General features: G+C 39.5%; 1 protein-coding gene across 3 annotated transcripts in view; it reads left to right on the top strand.

Annotated features, from left to right (window-relative positions):
* The window catches only part of DAAM2 (dishevelled associated activator of morphogenesis 2), a 216,431-nt gene that overhangs the window by 152,313 nt on the left and 42,630 nt on the right, over window positions 1-21,488 (top strand). For 2 of the 3 annotated variants that reach the window (XM_015620851.3, XM_015620854.1), the window contains 10 exons: window positions 1,556-1,666; window positions 2,701-2,804; window positions 4,033-4,099; window positions 5,011-5,128; window positions 6,624-6,762; window positions 8,180-8,238; window positions 8,618-8,802; window positions 9,728-10,036; window positions 17,501-17,608; window positions 20,243-20,275. In XM_015620851.3, the coding sequence (XP_015476337.1) occupies window positions 1,556-1,666; window positions 2,701-2,804; window positions 4,033-4,099; window positions 5,011-5,128; window positions 6,624-6,762; window positions 8,180-8,238; window positions 8,618-8,802; window positions 9,728-10,036; window positions 17,501-17,608; window positions 20,243-20,275 (1,233 nt within the window). The remainder of the gene's footprint in view (window positions 1-1,555; window positions 1,667-2,700; window positions 2,805-4,032; window positions 4,100-5,010; window positions 5,129-6,623; window positions 6,763-8,179; window positions 8,239-8,617; window positions 8,803-9,727; window positions 10,037-17,500; window positions 17,609-20,242; window positions 20,276-21,488) is intronic. The other variant, XM_015620853.3, reaches the window with a different exon arrangement.

Here is a 21,488-nt window from a genome sequence, read left to right on the forward strand (position 1 = left end):
GACTTATCCCAGAGGCTGGTTTGTGCATACAGGCCTTTACTAATATATAAAATACAGCAACAGTGTATTGGTGTAATAGTGTAATAGGTCAAAATATTTTTGCACAAAAGTAAGTATGAAGCCAGTAGGTTATTCTTTCCCCTGCAGAATGCACAGGAGGATATTCTTCTTGTTTCTTGAGACATATCTCTGTGGCTTTCTACAGGAAATAAGATAGACCTATGGTGACTAGTGGAGGAAGGATTTTGCTATAAATGAACACTTTCAGTAAACAGGGACAAAAAATTGACTAGAAGAAAATGAACTTCCTTACTCAGCATCATAACTTCAAAATGTTGTTTAGATGGTCTGCTGAGCCAAACACTAAAAAGTTATTTTTGTCTTCATTATCCCTTTATGGTCAAAACTTCTTGGGGAGATTAAAAAGAATGCTCTCTTTCTTTAGTACAACAACAAAACAAATATATGAGTGTGAGGCATTTATTATTAATGCTGAAGTGAGACTCATACAGCTTAACTGGCAGATCTCAAGTGGAATTTGTTACTCTTTCAGTAAGGAAAATCATCCATGTAATTATGAGCTGATGAGAGAAGAACCTGAAGATAATATTAATGGTGATCAGCACAAAGCTAAAAGCAGAGCTTCTTTCATGACTAATCAGTTTACATATATAACCTTTTCGGTAAATACTCAAGTGGAACTAATCCTTAAAAAGGCTAAGGCCACCAATGTTATTTGTCTAGTCTTTTTCTCCTTTGTCTCCTGATGTTCACAAGATTATGGTAAAATATCAATATGTGTGCAGAAATTAGACTTAAAGCATTCCTGTGCTGAATACCCACTGTGGGTTGGTTAACAGGGAGACGTTCAGCCTCTGGGGAAAACTTCCAGCAGCCTTTCAATAAACAGCTTATAAGCAAGACGGAGAAAGGTATTTTACCAGGGACTGTGGTGACAGGACAAGGGCTAAAGAGTTTAAACTATAAGAGGCTAGATATAGAATGGATGAAAGAAAGGTATTTTTATGATGAGGGTGGAAAGGCACTGGAACAGGTCGGCTGGAGTTGTTGTAGATGCCTCATCCCTGGAAGTGTTCAAGGCCAGGCTGGATGGGGCTTTGAGGAGCCTGGTCTGGCAGAAGGATGTTCCTGCCCATGGCATAGGGGTCAGAACTAAATGATCATTAAATGTAATTTTTAACCCAAACCATTCTATGAGTCTGTAACATGGAAACTGGAGTTTAACTGTACCTCCAGTGTAGATGTGTAATTAAACTTTGAGCTTTGGAGCTATTTGCACATGGGATATTCCTGTTATTTGAAAATCCCTAAAAGGTGCTTACCAAGAGGTAATAATTGTCTGCTTCATGTTAAAGGGTAGTAAGTGAAGGAACGAAGATAAATCTTTCAATTCAATCTGCATCATTCAGGCATAGGCTTTATTCCTCAAAAGACAGCTTCTCTTTACAGTTATTTACCCCTGCATACAGAAGTGCAATCTATCCTGCAAGAAATTAGATTATGTCCTCTAACCCAGCTTGCTGTTCTGTTTCAGTCATTGTTAAATGAGCTAGACCGAAGCATGGGGCGATACCAAGATGAAGTAAACCTCAAAACAGCCATCATGTCCTTCATCAATGCTGTCCTGAATGCAGGTGCTGGTGAGGTGAGAGCCCTGGAAATTACTTCTAAAATGTTATGTTTAAATTAGTTTACTTTGGAAATAGTTAGTAGATTAAATCACAAATCTTGTGGTAGTGAGTGGATATATTGTGGAAAATAATGTTTAATTGTTAAGATCAGTCTTATAATGTTTTCCAATTATTTCATTTTGAGCTTCTTTAATATAACATAGACTACCTACACTGAAGTGATTACATTGGGTGGTTGGTTGGTTTTTTGTTGTTCTGGTAGTGGGTTTTTTGTTGGTTTGTTTTAAGAACTGTAAAGCATTTACCTGTTTATTCCAGCCTTTTTAGAAAATATTTTTGTTTACCTTCAGAAATGTTTTGAAATGTTGTTTTGACTCAAAGCCAAAGTCAAAGCATTTTAATTTTAAAATACCAAAGGGAAACATTTCAGAAAAAAGTCCAGTTGTTTTATTAACAAGACTCTCTTTTGACTCTGAAAGATAGTTTAATTTATTTCATTAAAAGTGTTACTTTTGTGACATTGGCTTTTTTTTGGCTTTTTTTTTTTGGTTAAACCACAAAAGACAACAAGCTCATGAGAACTAGATAATAATGTATTTGTCTCTCTCTGGGAATCCTGTATTATCCCACTGAATAGCTGTCAGAATTTTTTGTTTGTCAGAATATGTGATTTTATGTATGTGGGTTTATGACAAATAAACTGAAAAAATATGTGGAAGACTGCAATGCTGCTCATCTGTAACTAGGAGGGGAACCTCTAATGGACTAGCAGGAAAAATGCCAGTAGCTTCTGTTCCTTATGGAACTACATGGAGTGTGCATATCCTTATGATATGCAAAATTCATAGTACATAATTGTACTTTTAAGTGAAACAGAGGCAAAGGCATTAATTCCTTTTTTACTTACTTTACTGGAATTATTCATCCTGTGAATTTGGTGACAGGATAGACTATTAAAAAGGGAAGAACTGAAGTTTTAAATATTTTTTTTTAAATGTGATTGACAGCTCTTGAAAACAAATAACTTGGTTTTCCCCCGTTTTTTAAGGACAATTTGGAGTTCCGATTGCATCTCCGATATGAGTTTCTAATGCTAGGAATTCAGCCCATCATTGACAAGCTCAGAGGACACGAGAATGCTACACTGGACAGGTAATTTCTGAGAAGAGCTACTGATGAACAGAAAAACTTCTTATAAACTCTTCTCTATTTGAGACAGCTGTGTCTGTCTCTTCTTGAAACTGACTCCCTAAAAACACCAAAAAAAAATTAAAAGAAGTATTTATCCTAAAATTAACATCAGCAGTTGAAGTAGGAAACATACATACTAAATTGGCAGAGGCTGTTGCAAAAGAGTTCCTCAATTGCTTTTCTTCTCAGCTGGGGATGGCAGTCAGAATGAAAAATACAAAAAATATTCTAAATGTTTTCTCTGGAAGCAAAACTGGAACAAAAGCCTGTCCTGGTAGGAGGGAGGGAAGCCAGTAGTTAGTTCATTGACTTCATTGTGACTGAGTGTCTGTGGCCTTAGTGCAGGTTCCAAGTTTCCCAGTTGTATGTCTACGGTTTGCTGCAGAGCTGGAACCAGGAATGATACTTTACATCTGCAACGTTATAAGCAAGAATAAGAGAACCTGTCTAATGGGTAATCTGTATTCCTTTGGCCAGCAACCAGGAGTGTTTCAGAGGGACTTAGGGCATTTCTGGATTTTACAAGTTAGTCAGGAGAATAACAAAGGTTTGAGAGGATCTCAGATGCCTGGATTACATAGCACAGACTCTTGTACCAGGTCTGAACAGGGGAATGTACTAAAGCCTTTCTCCATATCATCTGCTGTGCTCCAGTCTGTGTAAGACAAGTCCAGATGGTCAAATGTGTCACTCACCCAGGTCACCCAGATCCAAACATAGTCATGCTGCTGTGCTTATCAATAGGCATATCTAGAAACCTGTGAAAACTGATCCACTGACTGCATTTCTGCTCCACTGTTTAAAGGAAACAAATTATTAATGATACAATAGCTGGCTAGAAAGCATGGTGTGGAGTTTTTAGAAATGTATTATCACTGCAGGCATTGCATTTGTCAAAAACAGAATATCTCTTTCCTATTTTATATTTATTTTTTGCACCTTACCTCAACACAGTGACTTAGCACAGGAGTTACAGAGTGTATACACCTCTACCAGCCTTTCCTTTTGGTCTGTCACTGATCTCCTTGTATTGCATACCTGTGATAGCACTTCATGTAAGAAAGGCTTGCCAATATCCACATGTTCCAGCTGAACTGAGGTATTGCTACTTCTCTTGTGACAGACTTAAACTAAGGCTGAATCATGCCATGAACATTGGCAGACGTTTTGTTTTTCTGTTTCCTCTAAGACATTTAGATTTCTTTGAGATGGTCAGAAATGAAGATGACCTGGAGTTTGCCAAGCGGTTTGACCTGGTAAGTTATTCTTCAGGGTACCTGAATATGCCAAAGCTGAACTTGCATCTACTTGGGATGCTTGGTGCACCTTTCTTTGGTGCTCCCTAAAATTAATCTTTGACTTTGATGCTGAGAGTGGCTGATGCTCTTGTTTTCACTGTTTCTCATTTAGCAAGCAGGAGGTTTATGATGTGTGAGCAATGAAAACACTGATCAAACAAACAGCTTCTGATGAGTATTTTTGATAAAAACTTCTATTTTTTCTTTGCCTGAATATTCAGGAGTGAAGGAGGTTCTCAGCTGTGCTCTCAGGTTCTCAGTCCTGATGATCTGGATGCCTTCTAGTTTCAGACATCCCCATTGCAGGACTATGGGTGAAGTTTGGGAAATTTTCTGATATTCTTCCCAAGATTACATGTAACTCTGCTGCTGACTGTTGCCTCAGAGCCTGTGGAAAGGACCAGTATTTTAGAATATGGGGATTTTAAAGACTAACATAAACCAAAGACAACCTCTAGCATCAATAAGAAACTGTAGGGTCCTGAATCTGAATGCTTTAGTCCCCTCTTTCTTCATGTACAGCTCTTGCTGCACACTGATACAAAACAACTGACCCTTTCTTGCTTAGCTTCTACCATTTGTGCCATCATTTTCTAGGACACAAATGTTTTGCTTGCTCCAGAACAGGTCTTGGTGGCTTTGCATGCCTCTCACCTTACTAGCCCTTTGGGGATCTTTTCCGTACTGGACAGGGATGACAATAGTGGTGTCAAAGACCCATGTGGCCTGTCCCTGGAACCTGCAGCTGGACATGACAGGAGACTTTGCAGAGGTCCAGTTGCTGGAAATTTGCCTGTCTTTGTATTGATTGGATCTTTCACAGTTAATAGGCTTTCAGTTTGGATGGTTTTCCTCTGCTCTCACTTCAGATCCACATTGATACAAAAAGTGCCTCTCAGATGTTTGAGTTGATCAAGAAGAGATTGAAGCATACAGATGCCTATCCCTATTTGTTATCCATCCTCCAGCACTGCTTGCAGATGCCATGTAAGTATATTTACAGATTTCCAGAGCAAGGGGTATTGGAGAACTCAGTGAAGCTTTGGTGTAGGTACAAGTTCACAGATACCAGGGCACACACTGCTTTTGTCTCCCATTCAGAACTTGGCTGTGGCTAATGAACTTGGTAACTTACATTGACTCTACCCAGCAAAATATTTGTTGCAATACTTAGGGCAGCAGTTTGACCTCTCTGCACTTGCAGATAAATTTGAGTAGCTGAGACATTCCAGTTAGTCACTGACAGAACTTTTAATGATTTTAAATCAGAAGTTTTAAAAAAGAGTCTTTGTGCTATAGATCAGGGAATTCCCAGAAATAGATAGCATTTTGAATAATTAAAAAAAGGCACTGAAGATTTTTTCTGGTGAAACAGTACAGTACTGAAAGCTGCTCTGCCACTGGGAAATTCCACAGTAAGTCTTCAGGCTGGTATCTAATGGCAGTACATCAGTGAAGAGCTCCCAAACTCAAAGTGAAAAATAATACTGGATTTGGTTTCCAAAGGTAGTGATAACAGTCTTCTTGTTAACTGCAATAAAATCGTTCAGTTATGCATCCAGAGTGTAACAGCAAGATCACTAACGAACTGCCTGCCTTGATTCTGTTAGGAGTGAGGGTCTGGTCTTTCATTAATTTCATCCGTATTTAAGCAGTCAAACTAAGAAGGGAACATGAGGGAGATGTACTGTGGTGTGCTTTTCAGCAAGTAATCTGATATATGGTATGTTCTCAGGCTCTCATTAGAATCAAGTACTGCCATGCACAAATTCAAGCAATACTTTGTCTCAGTGGCCTCTTTGATATTGCTCTTTAGAAGAGAGCTTAAGCTTTATGTATTGACTGGGATTTTTGGTAGCAGAAGGACTAAATCCTGTTAGGCCAGGGTGGGATTGTACTGGAGCAGTTTTAAAGAATGTAAAGATCTAGGTTATGTAACTTAAAGAGCTGAGGTGGACTTAATGTTGCTCTGGCTCTTCTGTTTTGGTATCCATGAGAACAGTCCCTTTGGTTCAATTTCTGTTCTTTATCTCTGCACTTACAGTCATGTTTGTACAAATTTTTCATGCCAGTTGAGTTTCACTGACCTGCAGATAAGCAAGCATGCAGATAGAACATCTCATTATTTTTACAGTGACCTCAACATCAAACCCCAGAAAACACTGAGTATTAGTTATCACAAAGGAATCCTTTTTATAGACATTTAAAGTGCAAGATATGGCTAACCTGTCAAAAGGGTTATATAGCCTAAAGGTGAACATCAGACACCAAGTTGCCCATGCCTGTTATGTGGTGTCCCAGTATGCCAGGTGTTTGTAAATAATCTGCTAGCAACTATTCAGAGATAGTCTTTGTGTTCTGTAATTCATCACACACAGGATTGAAATAAAAGGTGGGGAGGAACAAATGCCAGTTGGTTGGCAGGTCTGTGCATTTTCTCATGGAATTGGAAGTTCTCATGGGTTGGTCTTTTTCAATATAGATAAGAGGAATGGAGGAAACTTCCAGCAGTGGCAACTGTTGGACAGAATACTCCAACAAATTGTTCTTCAGGATGAACGAGGAGATGATCCAGATATAGCTCCATTGGAAAACTTCAGTGTCAAAAACATCATTAAAATGTAAGCTGCACTATTATTGTTTATTTCTGTTATGCAGGTATAAGGATACGATCATTATGCAGGTGCTTAAGAAATAAAATATATGTGAGGACTTTCTTATTTCAACTTACAGCTTCACATTGTCTTGTTAAGTAGTTAAGTCTTCTAAGTAGTTTCCTTCTAATGACATCTTAGCTTGGCAGTATTTTCTAACAAAGTGCTTGTATTTAACTTCTCTGTTACTATGGTTAGAAAAGCAGCAGAAATGCTCATTATTTTATAACAAGGCTTCCTCATGTGCCTTTTTCATTCAGAATGCTCATGAAAGCTTTCCTTGATACTAAAAAGTAAAAATAATGTCATCATCTCTGTGCAGATCCCATTCCTCACTAATGAGCACATGGTTTAGAAAGATTGCAGATAGGGAAAAGCAGTCCCCACTTAGCGCACAAAAGCTCTTACCTCTTCATAAAATGTCTGCTCTCACCCACAGATTTGGTTGAGGGCGTTACCATTATTTTTTCCCATAAGATGCATCATTTGAGAAGTCTAGCTATATGAGCTGTCTCTTCTCAACTTACCTGTTCTCAGTCCTTTTTTAGCCAAACTTTTGGATCCTTCATTTCATTCAACTGCTTCTGCAGGTAATTCATGGCCCATTACCCTTCCAAGTTCTCTACTGAAAAGAACATTTATAGAACATAAGTCCCATATGAAACCAAATTCTCCTGTACTAAAAATTTTACAGTTCCTTTTGTTTATAGGCATGAGCCAAAATCAAAACTGATTTCTTGTAATGGAAAAATATAGTGGTGTTCGATACCAGGCTTCATTGTGGATTTCATGCCTGATCTTCCCATTCTACTTTCATAGCTACTCTTCATTCTGCATATCTAATCAATCCCCAGCATGCTCTGCATATTTTCTTTCAGTAATAGGAAATAGCTGTACCTGTATGAGATATGAGAATTGCCTTCCTACTGATACATTACCCAACAGAGAAGTGTTCTTCCTCCTTGTAAGAAAGAAAAAACAGAATTACAGAAAGCAGAAAAAAATTATGGCAATCTGGTCTTCAATTAAGAATAGGGTAATCTGTAACCCATAGCAGCTGTGATTATTTTAGTTATCACTTCTCTCTTTCAAAATAAGTAGACCTGGCACTTTGAGGGCATTACCTGAAGACAGGCATGTATCAGGACTTTCTTTCCCAGTCATTCTTTTATCCCTTTTTATAAGATTGAGCAAAAAAGCATCATTTTTATATTAGCTGTGGGCTAGGGAGCATAATCTGGATCCAGAAGGACCACTGATGTGATCCTATAGAAACTTGTATACTCACCAGGTTGCCTTTTGCTGATCACTACACATAATGATCACGTGCCTTTCAACCTGTGTAGCTCAGAAAAAGTTTAAACTATCTCATTTCATCTTTCAGGCTAGTGAATGAAAATGAGGTCAAGCAGTGGAGGGATCAGGCAGAGAAGTTCCGGAAAGGTGAGTGTATCCTCTGTGTATGTATAGGCAGAAACTGATCCAAATTCATTCACAGAGCAGCAAGCAGCAGAGCTGGGAACAACTTTTCCTTTTTCAGACATTTTGTATGATAGTGAACAGTTTATGTGTTTCACAGGATGGAGGTTCCTTCAGTTCTCACATGAAGTGATTTTACAGTCTAACTGAAACTTAGGCATTGCTGTCTTGATCACTGAGGGTCATTGTCAGGACAGTCAGACTCTATTTTCTTTTTTTGCTCTCATTATACATCCCTGCTTGAATTGACAGAATTGTCAGCTTTACTTCAGCATAACCTACATATCCTCAGGGACTGTTCGTGAGCTTTATTTCATCAGTCCCACTTGTGTGTTCCCCCTAGACCATGCTGAGCTGATGAGCAGGCTAGAGAAGAAGGAGCGGGAATGTGAAACAAAGACCCGGGAGAAGGATGAAATGATGAAGACACTGAACAAAATGAAGGACAAACTGCACAAGGAATCCTTGGAGCTGCGCCAGACCCGAGACCAGATGAATGATCTAGTGGCTCAACTTAATGAGTTCTCGGTATGAGACTGGGACCCTTCCCCATGCTTGTTTAAAGGCTGCTAACTGGTGAATGATGAACAAAAGCATATTATGCATGAAGCTGTGGTCATAATAGAGAATACTTAGAAGCTGCTCAGCTTTTAGCTGAGACCAAAATCTCTTAGCTGGTGATATAGAATGGTTAATGCATGGACTGCTCCATTCCTTCTCAGGCACCTTCCTTGCAGGAGCTGCTGAGGCATAGTGTCCTCCTCCAGCCATAATTTTCACTGATGATTGGGGTGGCCCTGGTTGTTATTTCAGTGGAATAAAGAGAAACCTCCCTGATACAAAAGTATATAAGAAAGAGAATTCCTATCATGCTGCAAGATGCAAGAGCATCTGAACTGCTGCAGAATTCTGTAAAAGTGACATTTGCAGGTGATCCCTCTTGTTTGGTGGTCCTTCTATCCCAGCAGTGTGCCTGAGCCACCAGAACTCACCAAAACACAGCCCTGAGAAGTTAGACACTGCAGAAAGCAGATTTATTCCCTCCTCCCCTCTCCCACTTTGTGTTAGTGAGGCCTAATGACAGGTATTCAGTGTTTCAAATACTTAGCTTTTAAACCCAGGAGTTCAAAAGTTTGTAAGATTGAACTTTTCTCTTTTTTCTTACATAGGGAGAAAATAATACGTTTTGGCTTCTTTTACTAGGTTGCTGTTTTTCTGAACCATTTATGGTTCCTTTTTTCAAGCTCTTCTCCACAACTCCATGGGCTTGAAACTTTCTCTTAAATGAAATCTAAGATTCCTCCCTTTATTGCATGGCTTTGAGTGCAGGAGGCTTTAAAGAAAACATCAAATATTTTGAGAGTCGTAATAAAATCACATCAACTGGCAACATGGAGTTATTGTGCCTTTTAAACTGCTTGCTTTCTTTTTCTCTGTGTTTTTTATTTTCCAGCAAGGGGGAAGCATTTCCTTCCCACCCCCTCCTCCAGGTGGCCCATTAGCTTTGTCCTCTTCTCACATGTCTGATAATTTGCCATCGCTGCCACCTCCTCTCCCTTTCTCCAGCTGTCCCCCTCCTCCTGCTCCACCACCTCTACCAGGAGGACCTCCTCCTCCACCAGGAGCACCACCTGTCTTCAGCATGGGGATGCCACCCCCTTCAACAACCACCTTCAGCACCAGTGGCCCTAGTCTGAAGAAGAAATCTATCCCCCAGCCTTCACATCCACTGAAATCCTTCAACTGGGCTAAGCTGAGTGAGGTAAGAAACTGCATTACTCAATTGATTTACTTTCTGAGTATACCCCAGTGTTGACTAATGCCATGAAATGAAAAGTGGAATAGAAGCATGTAGCTTTCTGTGGACTGTGGTCAGTAGGAGTCATTAATTGTATTGAGGGAATCTCCCCAGTTCTCCAGCAGTGCAACACACCCCCTGTGATGAGCAAGGTGCTGGATAGATTAAGCTGCATAGATCGGGCATGCAAATGATCTGGTTAAGCAAAGCTGTAGTGGGGCCAAACACGCAAGTGAGAGCTGGACATCTCCAGACTGGTGTGCCAGTTCTCACTTGTGCACCAGGGAAAAAGGATGTCCAGAGCCAATGTGGGCAAAACATGGTGAGAACCATCTGGAAAACCAGCCACCCCTATTCTGACAGGAGCCATCACTAAGGAGAGAAAGGTGTCCTGATTCTCCTCACTGTTTGTTCATGGTCATGAGGGAAGCTGCCTTTCTCCTTGAATGGTTAGAACTCTGTTGGTGATAAAACCCCAGATTGGCAAAAAAAACCCCCAGGGGACTTGGATTCTTCCTGTTGCGCTCATTTTCTTCTACCTTGGTTGTGTGTCCTTCCCCTTCACTTCTCTATGTTCCTTCTCTCTCTTTTTCCCTTCTTCTTTTCCCTCCCCTTCTCTTTAGGTCTTAATTTTTTAAACTGATTTAGGGGAAAAAACGAAGTGTCTGTGTTGAGTTTGGATTGTTGCCTAGAAACCCAGGTTCTCTTTTAGACTGAAACTCACCCAGGGCCCAACTCCAGCATTTGGAATGAGTGTCCAGGGACCTCTGGAATGCCAGAAGAATTTTCTCTCCCCCTCTCTCCTTTTCTTTAAAATAAAGTGAAGTGAAATGTTTGCTGCACCATCTGTGCTTGTCTGTCAAGGCCACATGGGGGGTGTTGAAGAGAATGTAAGGACAAGGATTTATTTTCCTTTGCAGAACATGGAACTTAGTGCACTGAAGAAGAGAAATAATAACTAATATATGTATATATATGAATTTATATGAAAAAGAGAGAGTTACAGGTGTTTCTGCTTAGTGTACAGTAACTGTAGACTTCTCCTGCCCTCTGGATAAGAGTGAAGGCAGCTGTGCTAAGAAAATTGAAGACCTGGGTGGTGAGATGGCTAAAAGACACTGTTTTGAGGAGGGCAAAATAGTTAGGAAAAGGGGCATAAGAGGGTGGGGCTTGCATTTTGGGGTGTCTGCCAGTGTTAGTATTTTGAACCTGATATGGTTCTGCAAAATGGCAGAGGTTGTGGTGCCAATACAGGTGGCTCATGTTGTAACTTGGGTTGCACTTTGTTATAGAATTATTTATTTGACTGACTGCTGGAGAAGCTGATACGTTTTGGTCATCTTTCTCAGGTATCCTACATTTCCTGCTTCAATATCTTTCTATTCACATGGACATGAATCCTCTGAGCACAAAGTCTTGAGTAGGTTTGGATGGGCCTTGTCATGCCTTTTGTTAATTTTGCTGCACTTCTTTGGTGTTCTCCTGAACTGAGCTGTCAGAGTAGCCAGACTGGAATGAGTGAGAACTCAAAATAAACACACTGTCTGGGAGCAGTACATCTCAAGTATTTGAGCCTGGGAAACTGAGGCTTGGAAGTGTGCACAGTATTTTTGTGGTCCGTGGTAGGGTTTAACTTCCAGTTCACAAGAATACAACTTTCCCCCCAAAAAAAAACATTTTGAGGAACAATACGTGAAACACAGCAAGGTGACAGAACACAGTGTTGGAAACATCTGTACATAAAGTTAGGGCTGCAAGTAGGTCAAATATTCAGCTCTTCGGTATCTCTGCATAGTGTTTAGACCACCTTTCTCTAAACAATTAGTACAGAGTCTCTCTCAGGAGATTTTTCAGGTAAGTATGAAGCTGATGCCAGGATTGAGACAACCTACATGAGAGGAAACTCCTCTCTGTCCATGCGGCCTGCCTCAGGATGTGAGGGAAAGCCAACAGAGGCCAACAGGAGCGTGGCTGAGAGGGATTTGTCAGATTCTCAGTAGTGGAATCGAGGCTATTCTCCAGAACAATTCATATGACACCTTTTTTTTCCAGTGCTGATTTTGTATTTGGAAGAAAAGAACTGAGCTGTTGGGTGTTAGGAGAAATATCAAATATAGTCAAGGTCTTAGCAGTTAACAATCACAGATGGTCCACGGTTCCCATGGGCACCTCAAAAAAATGTTTGACTGGAAAGGATTTGTGCTTCTATCAAGGAAACTCCAACAGCCAACTAATTTCAATTAAGAATTAAGAACTTTGTGCTAGCTTTGATGTGAGTTAATGACTACTGGCAAAGACATTTAGATGCCTGGATGGGCTGAGTTGTGATGAAGCCCTTCCACACTACAGCTCCATTCATACAGCACCGTAGCATTTTCTGTGAATTCCATTCATACAGCACTACAGTAGTGCTGGTGCCAAGGATCTCTGTTTTTTAAGAAAAAGATACTGCAATATAACCACTGTAATATCCTGGAAAGATTCCTTTCTTTGTTTTTGGGCAGCAGTGCTCTCTCACTCTGAGTTTTACACAGCACCAAAGGTCAAGCAAACTTCTATGGTTAATCCAAGCAATGGACTGGTTTCAAGAACAGTGGAAGTATGGATTAATAGTTACCTATTTAATAAATATAAACGTATTGATTTTGAAGTTCTCAGAATAAATCAAGTCAGCCTTCAACTACTCTGCTTCCTTACCTCATGGCTGAGAAGCAGCTTCCCTTCAAGTGTCCTGGTAATGGCTCTCATCAGTGATGTCAGAGAGACTTTCTTTAGTCAACCCTAAATAGACTTGACTGAAATAGTTTCATAAGAAAGGTATTTCTTCTACATACTATATTGATGTTTTTTAAAAACCCAAAACACACATACTTACACACACATAAAAATAAATCAAAACCACCAAACCTAAACCCCCAAAACAACCAGTCATATAAACAGAAAATGTTAATTTTGACACTAATTTCTATAATGTTATCAGTGATTCTGACTTATGGAACTTCCTCCCTAAAAGCAGACTGAGGTTGATGAAAATTATGAAGGACTGCTGCTAGAGATTCAGTTCTCCAAGAGTTCTCCAAAATCTCATTGTGGAGCTACTCATAATAGTTATGGTGGTGTCTAGGCCTACAATGAGATAAAACAGCTGTCTTGATTAAAAAAAAGGCAAAAAATACAGCTTTTGCTTGAAGTGGATTTTTCTCACACTGCAGAAAGGATCTAATATCAAGAGCAAAGTTTGGAAAATGTCCTTTGTCCATGTCACTTTTCAGATTCATAATGGAATTCTGAATTAAATTTTTAAGTTGCTTCCACTTTTCTGGTTAATATCTTATAAATATTAACCTACTAATAAGCAGGATTGCCTGCTCCAGTATTCACAGAGCACTCATAGTTTCCATGGTTTCTCTGAACCCACAGGTCAAACAGAAGTACTGTAGGTTTTCATTCATGCTGTGAGTTTACTGAGGCATGATGGACTTTGATGCCTTCCAGAATATCATTATTTATCTATCAGGGTAAATAAAATCATCCTTTAGATGTAGCAGAGGACAGCTTGATATGATTTTAGTGCCACAAAACACTGTCATTTTCTAATGTCGTTAGGTCTCTCAGCAAATTTGGATTCACTATAAAGGTGGAATGATGCAGCTGCTACAGTGCATGAAATGTTAAATGCAACATACCAAAAACGAATCTTGATGGAGCAAATGCCTTGTCAATACTTGTTCTCATAATAAGATGTTTCCTAACCTAGTATGTGTCACCATTTCATTAGAGGATGCTGGGAAGTACAGTTCACAAGGCTTGCTTCTCTAAGTGGGCCAAGACTTTCCAAAGCACAGGAATCGTGGATCTTGGAAGACTTGTAGAATGAATAAATGAATGAATAAACAAATAAATTAAGATAGGGAGAAAAACATTACAGATAAAATGACTGCTCTTTTTTTTTAGTCTTTTTTTTTTTTCTTTCTAAAGGCAGAGAAGAAAAAAATGAAAAGAAGGAATGAAGAATTTATTTTAAATTGTTATTTAGGGACCATAAATATTTTTATGATTCTGAGGGGATCATTTATCACAGCAACCACATTATGCAAGTCTGTTTCTCTTAAAATGCTTTGTCTTCTCCGGCTGATGACAAGGAACTATCAGCCAGTTAATTCCTAACTGTGTAAACTGTGTATCAAGAGTTCAGTCTAGGAAGTTATCTGGCAGCAACATGAAAATTTTCAAGGACAGAGCTTATAGTAGAAATAGAAGGGACAGTCCCATTGCAAGTGTTAGGTGTAACAAAGATTGTTTATACCTCTGCCTGCCTCGATTTTTCTTTGACTGTATTAACCCTAAAATTGGATCAAAGTTGGTCAAAGTTCTGTTTGTGCATGCCATTGCAATGGGTGGTGCTTTGGAATTTGTCTTTCTGCTCTAACTGCCATACAAACCATCCTGTACAGGACCAGATTCAACCTGGCTCTTAAAATTGATCTGAATTGAAGTTGGAATCATTTTCACTGGGTTGTTGTCCTGGGAAAGTAGGGGGAGAACTACTCTCTGCAGTCCTTTTCTGAGTCCCAGAACTTCCTGTTTTGGCACCTTTGCAGTTCATTCATATGAGACTGTTCTGTAGGATATTTTTTCTGTGAGGAAACCTCACTCCCATGAGATTTTTGCAGCTGGACAGGTAGATGGGCAAGACTCATGAGTAGCTGTCTTGAGTCACATCCAGCCTCTGCCAAACATAACATACAGCTTTTTGACATCCTTAGGGTTCTATCCCAGTGATGACTTCAAGGACTCCTGTCAAGAAATATTCTGCCATTTCAGTGTTTGATTAGACAGTCTGAAACAGTGAGGCACTCAGAGAACTGCTCAGCTGTTCAAACATATCCCTCAGGATTTATAATTCATGTTTTACAAAGCTAGCCTGGATATTGAATGAGACTGATCACTCTGCCTGGCTGCTTCTGGCTAAAATTGGCAGTGGAATTCAGAGCTAGGATAAAAAGAAAATTAATTTTGTCTCCTATTGCTTTGTCTGAGATGAGCCTCCCAGACTTGTTTGCCATGTTACAGTCACAAGTTCTTCCTACATGGAAAGAAGAGCCACAGCGATTGCAAGGCATGATACAATGATATTGGTGAGCCCGCTCAGGATGGGTGCTGCTCCCATCTGGGATAGGGCCTTGGAAAGATTGGGCAAGGAGACCAGCTGCTTTTTAATGCCTTTTATTGAGGTCAGCTCTAGGTGAGGGGGCTCAAGAGGCTGCACACACCACTACTGCTCCCAGTGGTCAACACAGAGGAGGAGATGATCAACTCTGCCGCATGGCAGAGCTGGGGCTTCTGTCCTCAGGAGAGTCCCTGGGGAAACACTGGCTCATTGAAAACCTGGGGTATTCATGCATAGCAAGTGTTGTTTAGTTATGGTGACAAGGTCCAGAACATCAGTCAGTTGCTCAGTGTTCTCCCTTACTCCTCAGCGTAGTCTGGAGTCAGGTTTGTGCCACGGCTCCCTGATTCTAGGGGTTTAGATGTTAATTCCACTTCCCCTGGCTGCTAACCTCCATGGGAGTTCAGCTCATCTACATACTGGGTGATGTCATCGGTTGCCATTAGGGGGTGCAGGGAGCAGCAGAGGCAATAGACAAGGCAAGGTGGCCAAGGCTATCACAACAACATTGGTATTTACCAAACATGACACATCATGAGGTATGTAACAAAGAAGGCACCTTATGGTGACAACATTCTACTGTTCAAACTATAAATATCTTTGTGTACTGATCAGGAGGTCACATTTTACACTTTACAGCTCTCACTCTGAATAGCGCTGCAGACACCCCTCCTTACCTTCAGGCACTCACAGGCTGCCTCTGGAGAAAGGGTATTGGTTTTCCTTCAGTGTCTGCCCTGCCAGGAATTTCCTCCAGAACACTTCACACATTTATTTCCCCCTCATTTTATCCTCCTCAGGTTTTTTTCCTTTCTCCTTGAGTCTTGTGGCTTAGCACATTTCCCTCATTCTTTTTGATGACTCTGAATGGGAAGTAGAGCCTGTTCCTAATTAGTTCTGATAATGAAGTGTTAACACACTTTGCCATGTAGGTTCAAGTCAGATACTTTAGAGCTGAAACCTGTGTGAGGGTTTCATTGCTATTGCTTTCGGTTCCTGGCTTTTTCTGCATCACTGTTCTGCTGGCTCTTCATCTCCTGGGATTTGCTTAGGTCATTTTTACAATTCCTTTTGTCTATTTCTTTTTTCTTTTAATCAGCATTTTCATTATTTTTGCAGTCAATAAAGTACAGTAAGTATACACTTCCTAAACTAAATGAACTGAAGAATAGTGGTGTCAGTGGTATGAAGAGCACCCAAAGCTTGTCTCAAACAACATGCACCTTAAGAGTCAGTCAGAAGGAGAAGGTAGTTTGATCTTTGTATCCTCTGGCAGTAAGGACATCTGTCCTGAGAATGTCAGCAGGAGACCCAGAACCTTCACTTAGTTTAGGATGACTGCTGATTACTTAATTCATGTAATACAGAAACCTGCTTTTTCTGGGTTTGGTGGACAGCAAGTAGAAGTCTGTGCCTGTCTCCCTCCATGCTAATTACCTGCCAAACAGCTAGAATTCCTAGCATTCAGGATACTGTATCATCACAAGGATTGTGAACATTTCCAGTTACTGTGAATTAGGCTGTTTCAGGGATCTGGGTATTGTTTGTGTCTATCTGGCTTAACAAAGGCCTCACGTAGACAAAGGAGTTCATGTAATAGGAAACAATTAGACTTCAAAGACTCAAAAGCTTAAAAGTAAAATAAAATAATAACTTAAACTACTTTCACAGGCAGACATAATGAAAACTACACACTCTTTAGGCTTTACAAAAGAACCTGGAAAAATTTGCAAAAATATATCTGGGGTTTGTCATGCATCTGTGCTTTTCCTAAGCTTTTTTTCTCCTGATGGTAACACTCCTTTCAGCATGACCACAATCTTTGTGTTAGACAGATGGCCACTCTTGAATGTGGGATCATAGATAATACTTAAGATATGGTCTGCTAGTCCTGGAATGTGCCATTTCATTAGAGACTTGCTGTGATGAAAAATGCAAAATGGTATGTTTAAAAACAAACAAACAAACACACAAAAAAACCCACAAAAAAAACCAAAAAAAACCAAACCCAAACCCCAAAACCAAGAAACAAAACAAAACAACAAAAAAACCCAAGAAAAAAACCTGAAGTAAAAATCAAAACCAAACACTATTTTTTTCTCCTTTGACTATTGAAACAAAATGTATCCACTAAAATGACAGCAGTTGTCCATCGCAGTTTGACCAGTGAGCAGAAGAGAATGATCTATCCAAATGGGATTGGATGTTCTTAACTAAATACTTTTGCTATCTTGTTAAAATATGTCCTTTCCTTTTAGGAGAGGATCCCTGGCACAATCTGGAATGAGATTGATGATTTAAAGGTATTCAAGGTACTGGATCTAGAAGATTTTGAAAAGATGTTCTCTGCGTATCAGAGGCACCAGGTAGGAGTAAGCTTTTCTATACCTTTTCTGTCTTGAATTTCTGAAGGAGAAAAGAATACATGACAGTGGTCTGAGCCCTTGCCCACCTGCAGTCAGGCTGCATCACTTGATGCTCTGCCACTGTGCAAAAAGTCTGAAGACTGAAAGAAGTTGGGACGGATACGTGGGGCAGGATCTAAACTTCTGACATGGACATACTTCATATTCATGGGCAGCTCTAAGAGACAGCACCTACGAACAGACAATGCTCTAGTTAATGTCATTGGCCACTGACTTCCAAAAGTTCTGGTGCTTTACATTTATATTTGCATATCAAACTTTCTGTTTCTTCCATTCATCCAGAGAAAAAAGGCTGTAGTTCCCTGATTACTGAGCAAGGTGACTATTAGCTGTCTTTCATTTTGTCTGTTTTTTCTTAAACATCCTGCTGTCTGAACTGACAAGGTAACAGAAGCTGTCTGAATTACAGATTATAGAGCAAACAGCATGCTTTAAAAGTGGTCATTTATTAGAATGTCCTTTTTCCTTCCTCTTTTTCTTGGAAAGCAAGTCCCTTTAAATCTATGTATCTCCACTGAATGAGATTTAGCAGCGGACAAATTGTACTTTCACTCCTTTAACTCCACCGGCTTTCCTTTGCTTTGTTTTGCAGAACTGGATCATTAGTCTGAATTTTTGGGAACAGACACAGACCTAATTGCCATAAAAAACCTTTATGGTTATTCCTTACAGTGATGATAACTACTTCATTAACTGACTAGTATCTTAAAATTAACAATCCAACCCCTTGTCTTTGGATTTTCCATCTGCTCCCTTCTCTCTTTTATTTTTCTATTTAATCTAATAAACATAATGAATAACTTCTCTTATTTAATAGCTCACAGCCACATGGATAAGCTGTGAAGAATGTGATGTTAACTGTTGCATGCATTATAAGATTTCATTTCTCATTCTTTCTCTGCAAGTAGCCGGTGCTGTTTAAGCAGGTCCGTCTCTCTTTCTGTAAACCATATTCCTTGAAACAAGATCCTTGTTCACAGAGGGGAAGAAAGGCATACAAAACTTCAGTGCTGTTAAGAGATGGGATTTAGACCCCGTCCCAAGAGCTTCCGTTCCAATGTTTCAGGTGCAAACATTGCAACTTCCTCACTAGAAATGTCCTTGCAAAGCCTTGCTTCCTTTTGTGCCCAAAATCCAAAGCCAAAGCTGTCCTGGTCTCAGTTAGAATCATAATATTTATGGCTACATTACCAATCACTGGAAAGCAGCCTGAGCTATTCAGCCATAAACTAACCTGGCCCTTACCCCTGGTCCGTGGGTCTCTGAACAGTACTCTTCCATCCTCATTAAACACACTTTATGACAGTAGCTCCAGACACTAGAGTAACACTTATATAAGCTACTTTTATTTTTGTGCAGTTAGACATCTTGCTCTCCTTACAGCTTTTGTTGAGGTTTTTACATTATTCTTTTTCTCCTTAAATATTTTGTTGTTATTACTTTATGTGATACTTTCTTTTTCATCCATACTTGCTCCAGTGTGAACTAGAATCCAATCAACAAGTCCTCATCAATTTTAATTTTTTTGTTTTAAAGACCAGAACATCAAAATTATTTTTGAATTTAAAATTTAGGATAATTTTTTCAATTCACACTTAGTCTTTTTTCCTCTTTTACTTTCAGAAATATTCCACTCTGACCAAGTATGTGTTTCCTCTGGGTTTGTGACTTTTAAACTTCCTCCAAATGTCTATTAAGAAAAATGTCAATTCAAAGCCCTGCGCTTTGCATCTGAAATGTTGAATAAGTAGAGATAAAGACATTTCTTTCTTTGCTGTTATTAACTTGATCTTCATGTTTTTTCCAGTTTCATTTACATTAAACAATTTTTCTATTTTCCTAATATTGCTAATGATAGAAGGTGTCTTCTCTCTCAAGCCCAGTGATGTCTATGAGGGAAAGCAAAATTGTCCAGTGTACAGAATGCTGGACCAAGTATTCTTACACTTGTCTTCTGACCTTGCTCAAATCTTACTGTGTAATATTAAACTTTTGATTCAGTATAGCTGGTGTTTTCCTGCAGTACTGAGTATGTCATGAAATAGTTGAAGTCTGTCTTCCAGAAGTGCTGTAAGGCCTCTTTGGCAGTTTCTGAGTGCTTTCAAAATACTTGGCTGCAAGTTGTTAAAGGGTATAACATGCCATTGAAACAAGTTTTTGCTTGCTATACTAGTTAATACCCACAAACTGTGCCTGTGCATCAGGAAAGGAGATCTGACCCTCAAGTTATAACCTTGGCAGTTCTTTCAGTAAGGCTCTGGACTGGATTTGTAAAGGTATTTAAGCATTATCCTAGTTAATATTTAACTAAAATATTTATGCTTTGGAGACCAAACTTATTATTTTCATAAAAGACCTAGGAATCTTAGTTCCATGATATCTGCTGATATAAAATATGCAAAGAAATGCTGAAATACCTTGAACCATCTGAGCCAGTATTACTTGCACAGAATTATATGCTCTTAGAAAACAGTGTGTGTCTAAATTCAGCTGCCTTGTTAAACTTGGTATCTTTCTCTGTGCTAATTTTTGGCATGTTTCCTTCTTCGTTTTTTGCGACTGCTGCCTGCATAGGACCTGCTAACTAACCCCTCCTCCTCTAAGCAAGTGAGTATCATTGTCTGCTTCCTGATCCTCTTGCCATGTGTATGAAGGTGAAGTCCTGGACCATGCTATTATGGGTTACAGCTCATGCTATTGTTTCATATGCCCTTGCACTCTGCTTTCTTGATGGGGAAGGTGGTACAAATTATTCTTTTAGTTGCATTATCTCTGTGATAGGAAGTAGTTCTTGTTCTTTCACTTGCTTATATCTCACTGCTGGGGTTGTAGTCCCTTTTTTCTACGATTCTGAGGAAAAAAGACCAGGGACAAAGAAGAATGCCAGTGTGAACTCTTCCTTAACCAAAAGTAATACTCTCTTGAGAGAAAAACAAAAGCGTCTCTCAGGGAGCCCTCTCTCCCACTGTTCCAAATTGTTTTCTGTCTGCTTTGGACAGTACTGAAGTCTTCAGATGCACTTAGTAGCCACAGACTTTCTGCTAAAGGATATATTTCTTTGCATAAAACTAGGCACTTTGGCAAAAGGATTTGTGCCATCTGAGGAGCAAAAGAGTTCAAATGGACATATGAAACCCTCAGAAAGTTCAGCAAAAGATTAAAATGGTGTTTAGATAGAGATACTGGATTATGCCTGTGTCTTTAAACTGGCTACATCTCAAGCAAAATTATTGGCAACAATTTTGGTAAGAGCAATGCTATTAGGAAAGGAATGTTCAGATATGATCATAAGGGTCTCTGGTGGTTTCAGAAGAAAGTAGTTCTCACCATGAGTGCTTAGGGAACTGTGTTTGGAAAGTCTAGTCACAACTTTTGCCACACAGGGGAGGCTAACATGGCAGCACATCAAAGCAAGTCAATATGGTAGACATAGTTCTCTGTAGTATTGATAATTGTCAGAAGATAGGGTGCTGTCATGGTATGAGTCTTCAGCTAACAAAAATCAAATTGTATTTGAAGCAAGGGAACAATGTGATGAACACATTCCACATGTACAGTCATTTCAGCACTGAAATTTTAGCTGAGTTTTGAATTTGCAACTAAAATATCAAATCTAAAATACACTTTGAAGCACGTAACATAGAGTAATCCCAGATGAAAAGTCAGTAAAAGATGATGTCATGAATCTCAGTCATCTTGTCTGTCAGGTTGACACCAGCCCAACTGTTCTTGCGTTCAGGGTTTGGGCTCTCTCACAAAAGCTAGTCACCACTGCCCCCTTGCTCCTCTTTTTCTGTGTCTGAGAAACTATGGATAGTCC

This window comes from Parus major, chromosome 3, assembly GCF_001522545.3.
Source record: "Parus major isolate Abel chromosome 3, Parus_major1.1, whole genome shotgun sequence".
Taxonomy (NCBI): Eukaryota; Metazoa; Chordata; class Aves; order Passeriformes; family Paridae; genus Parus; species Parus major.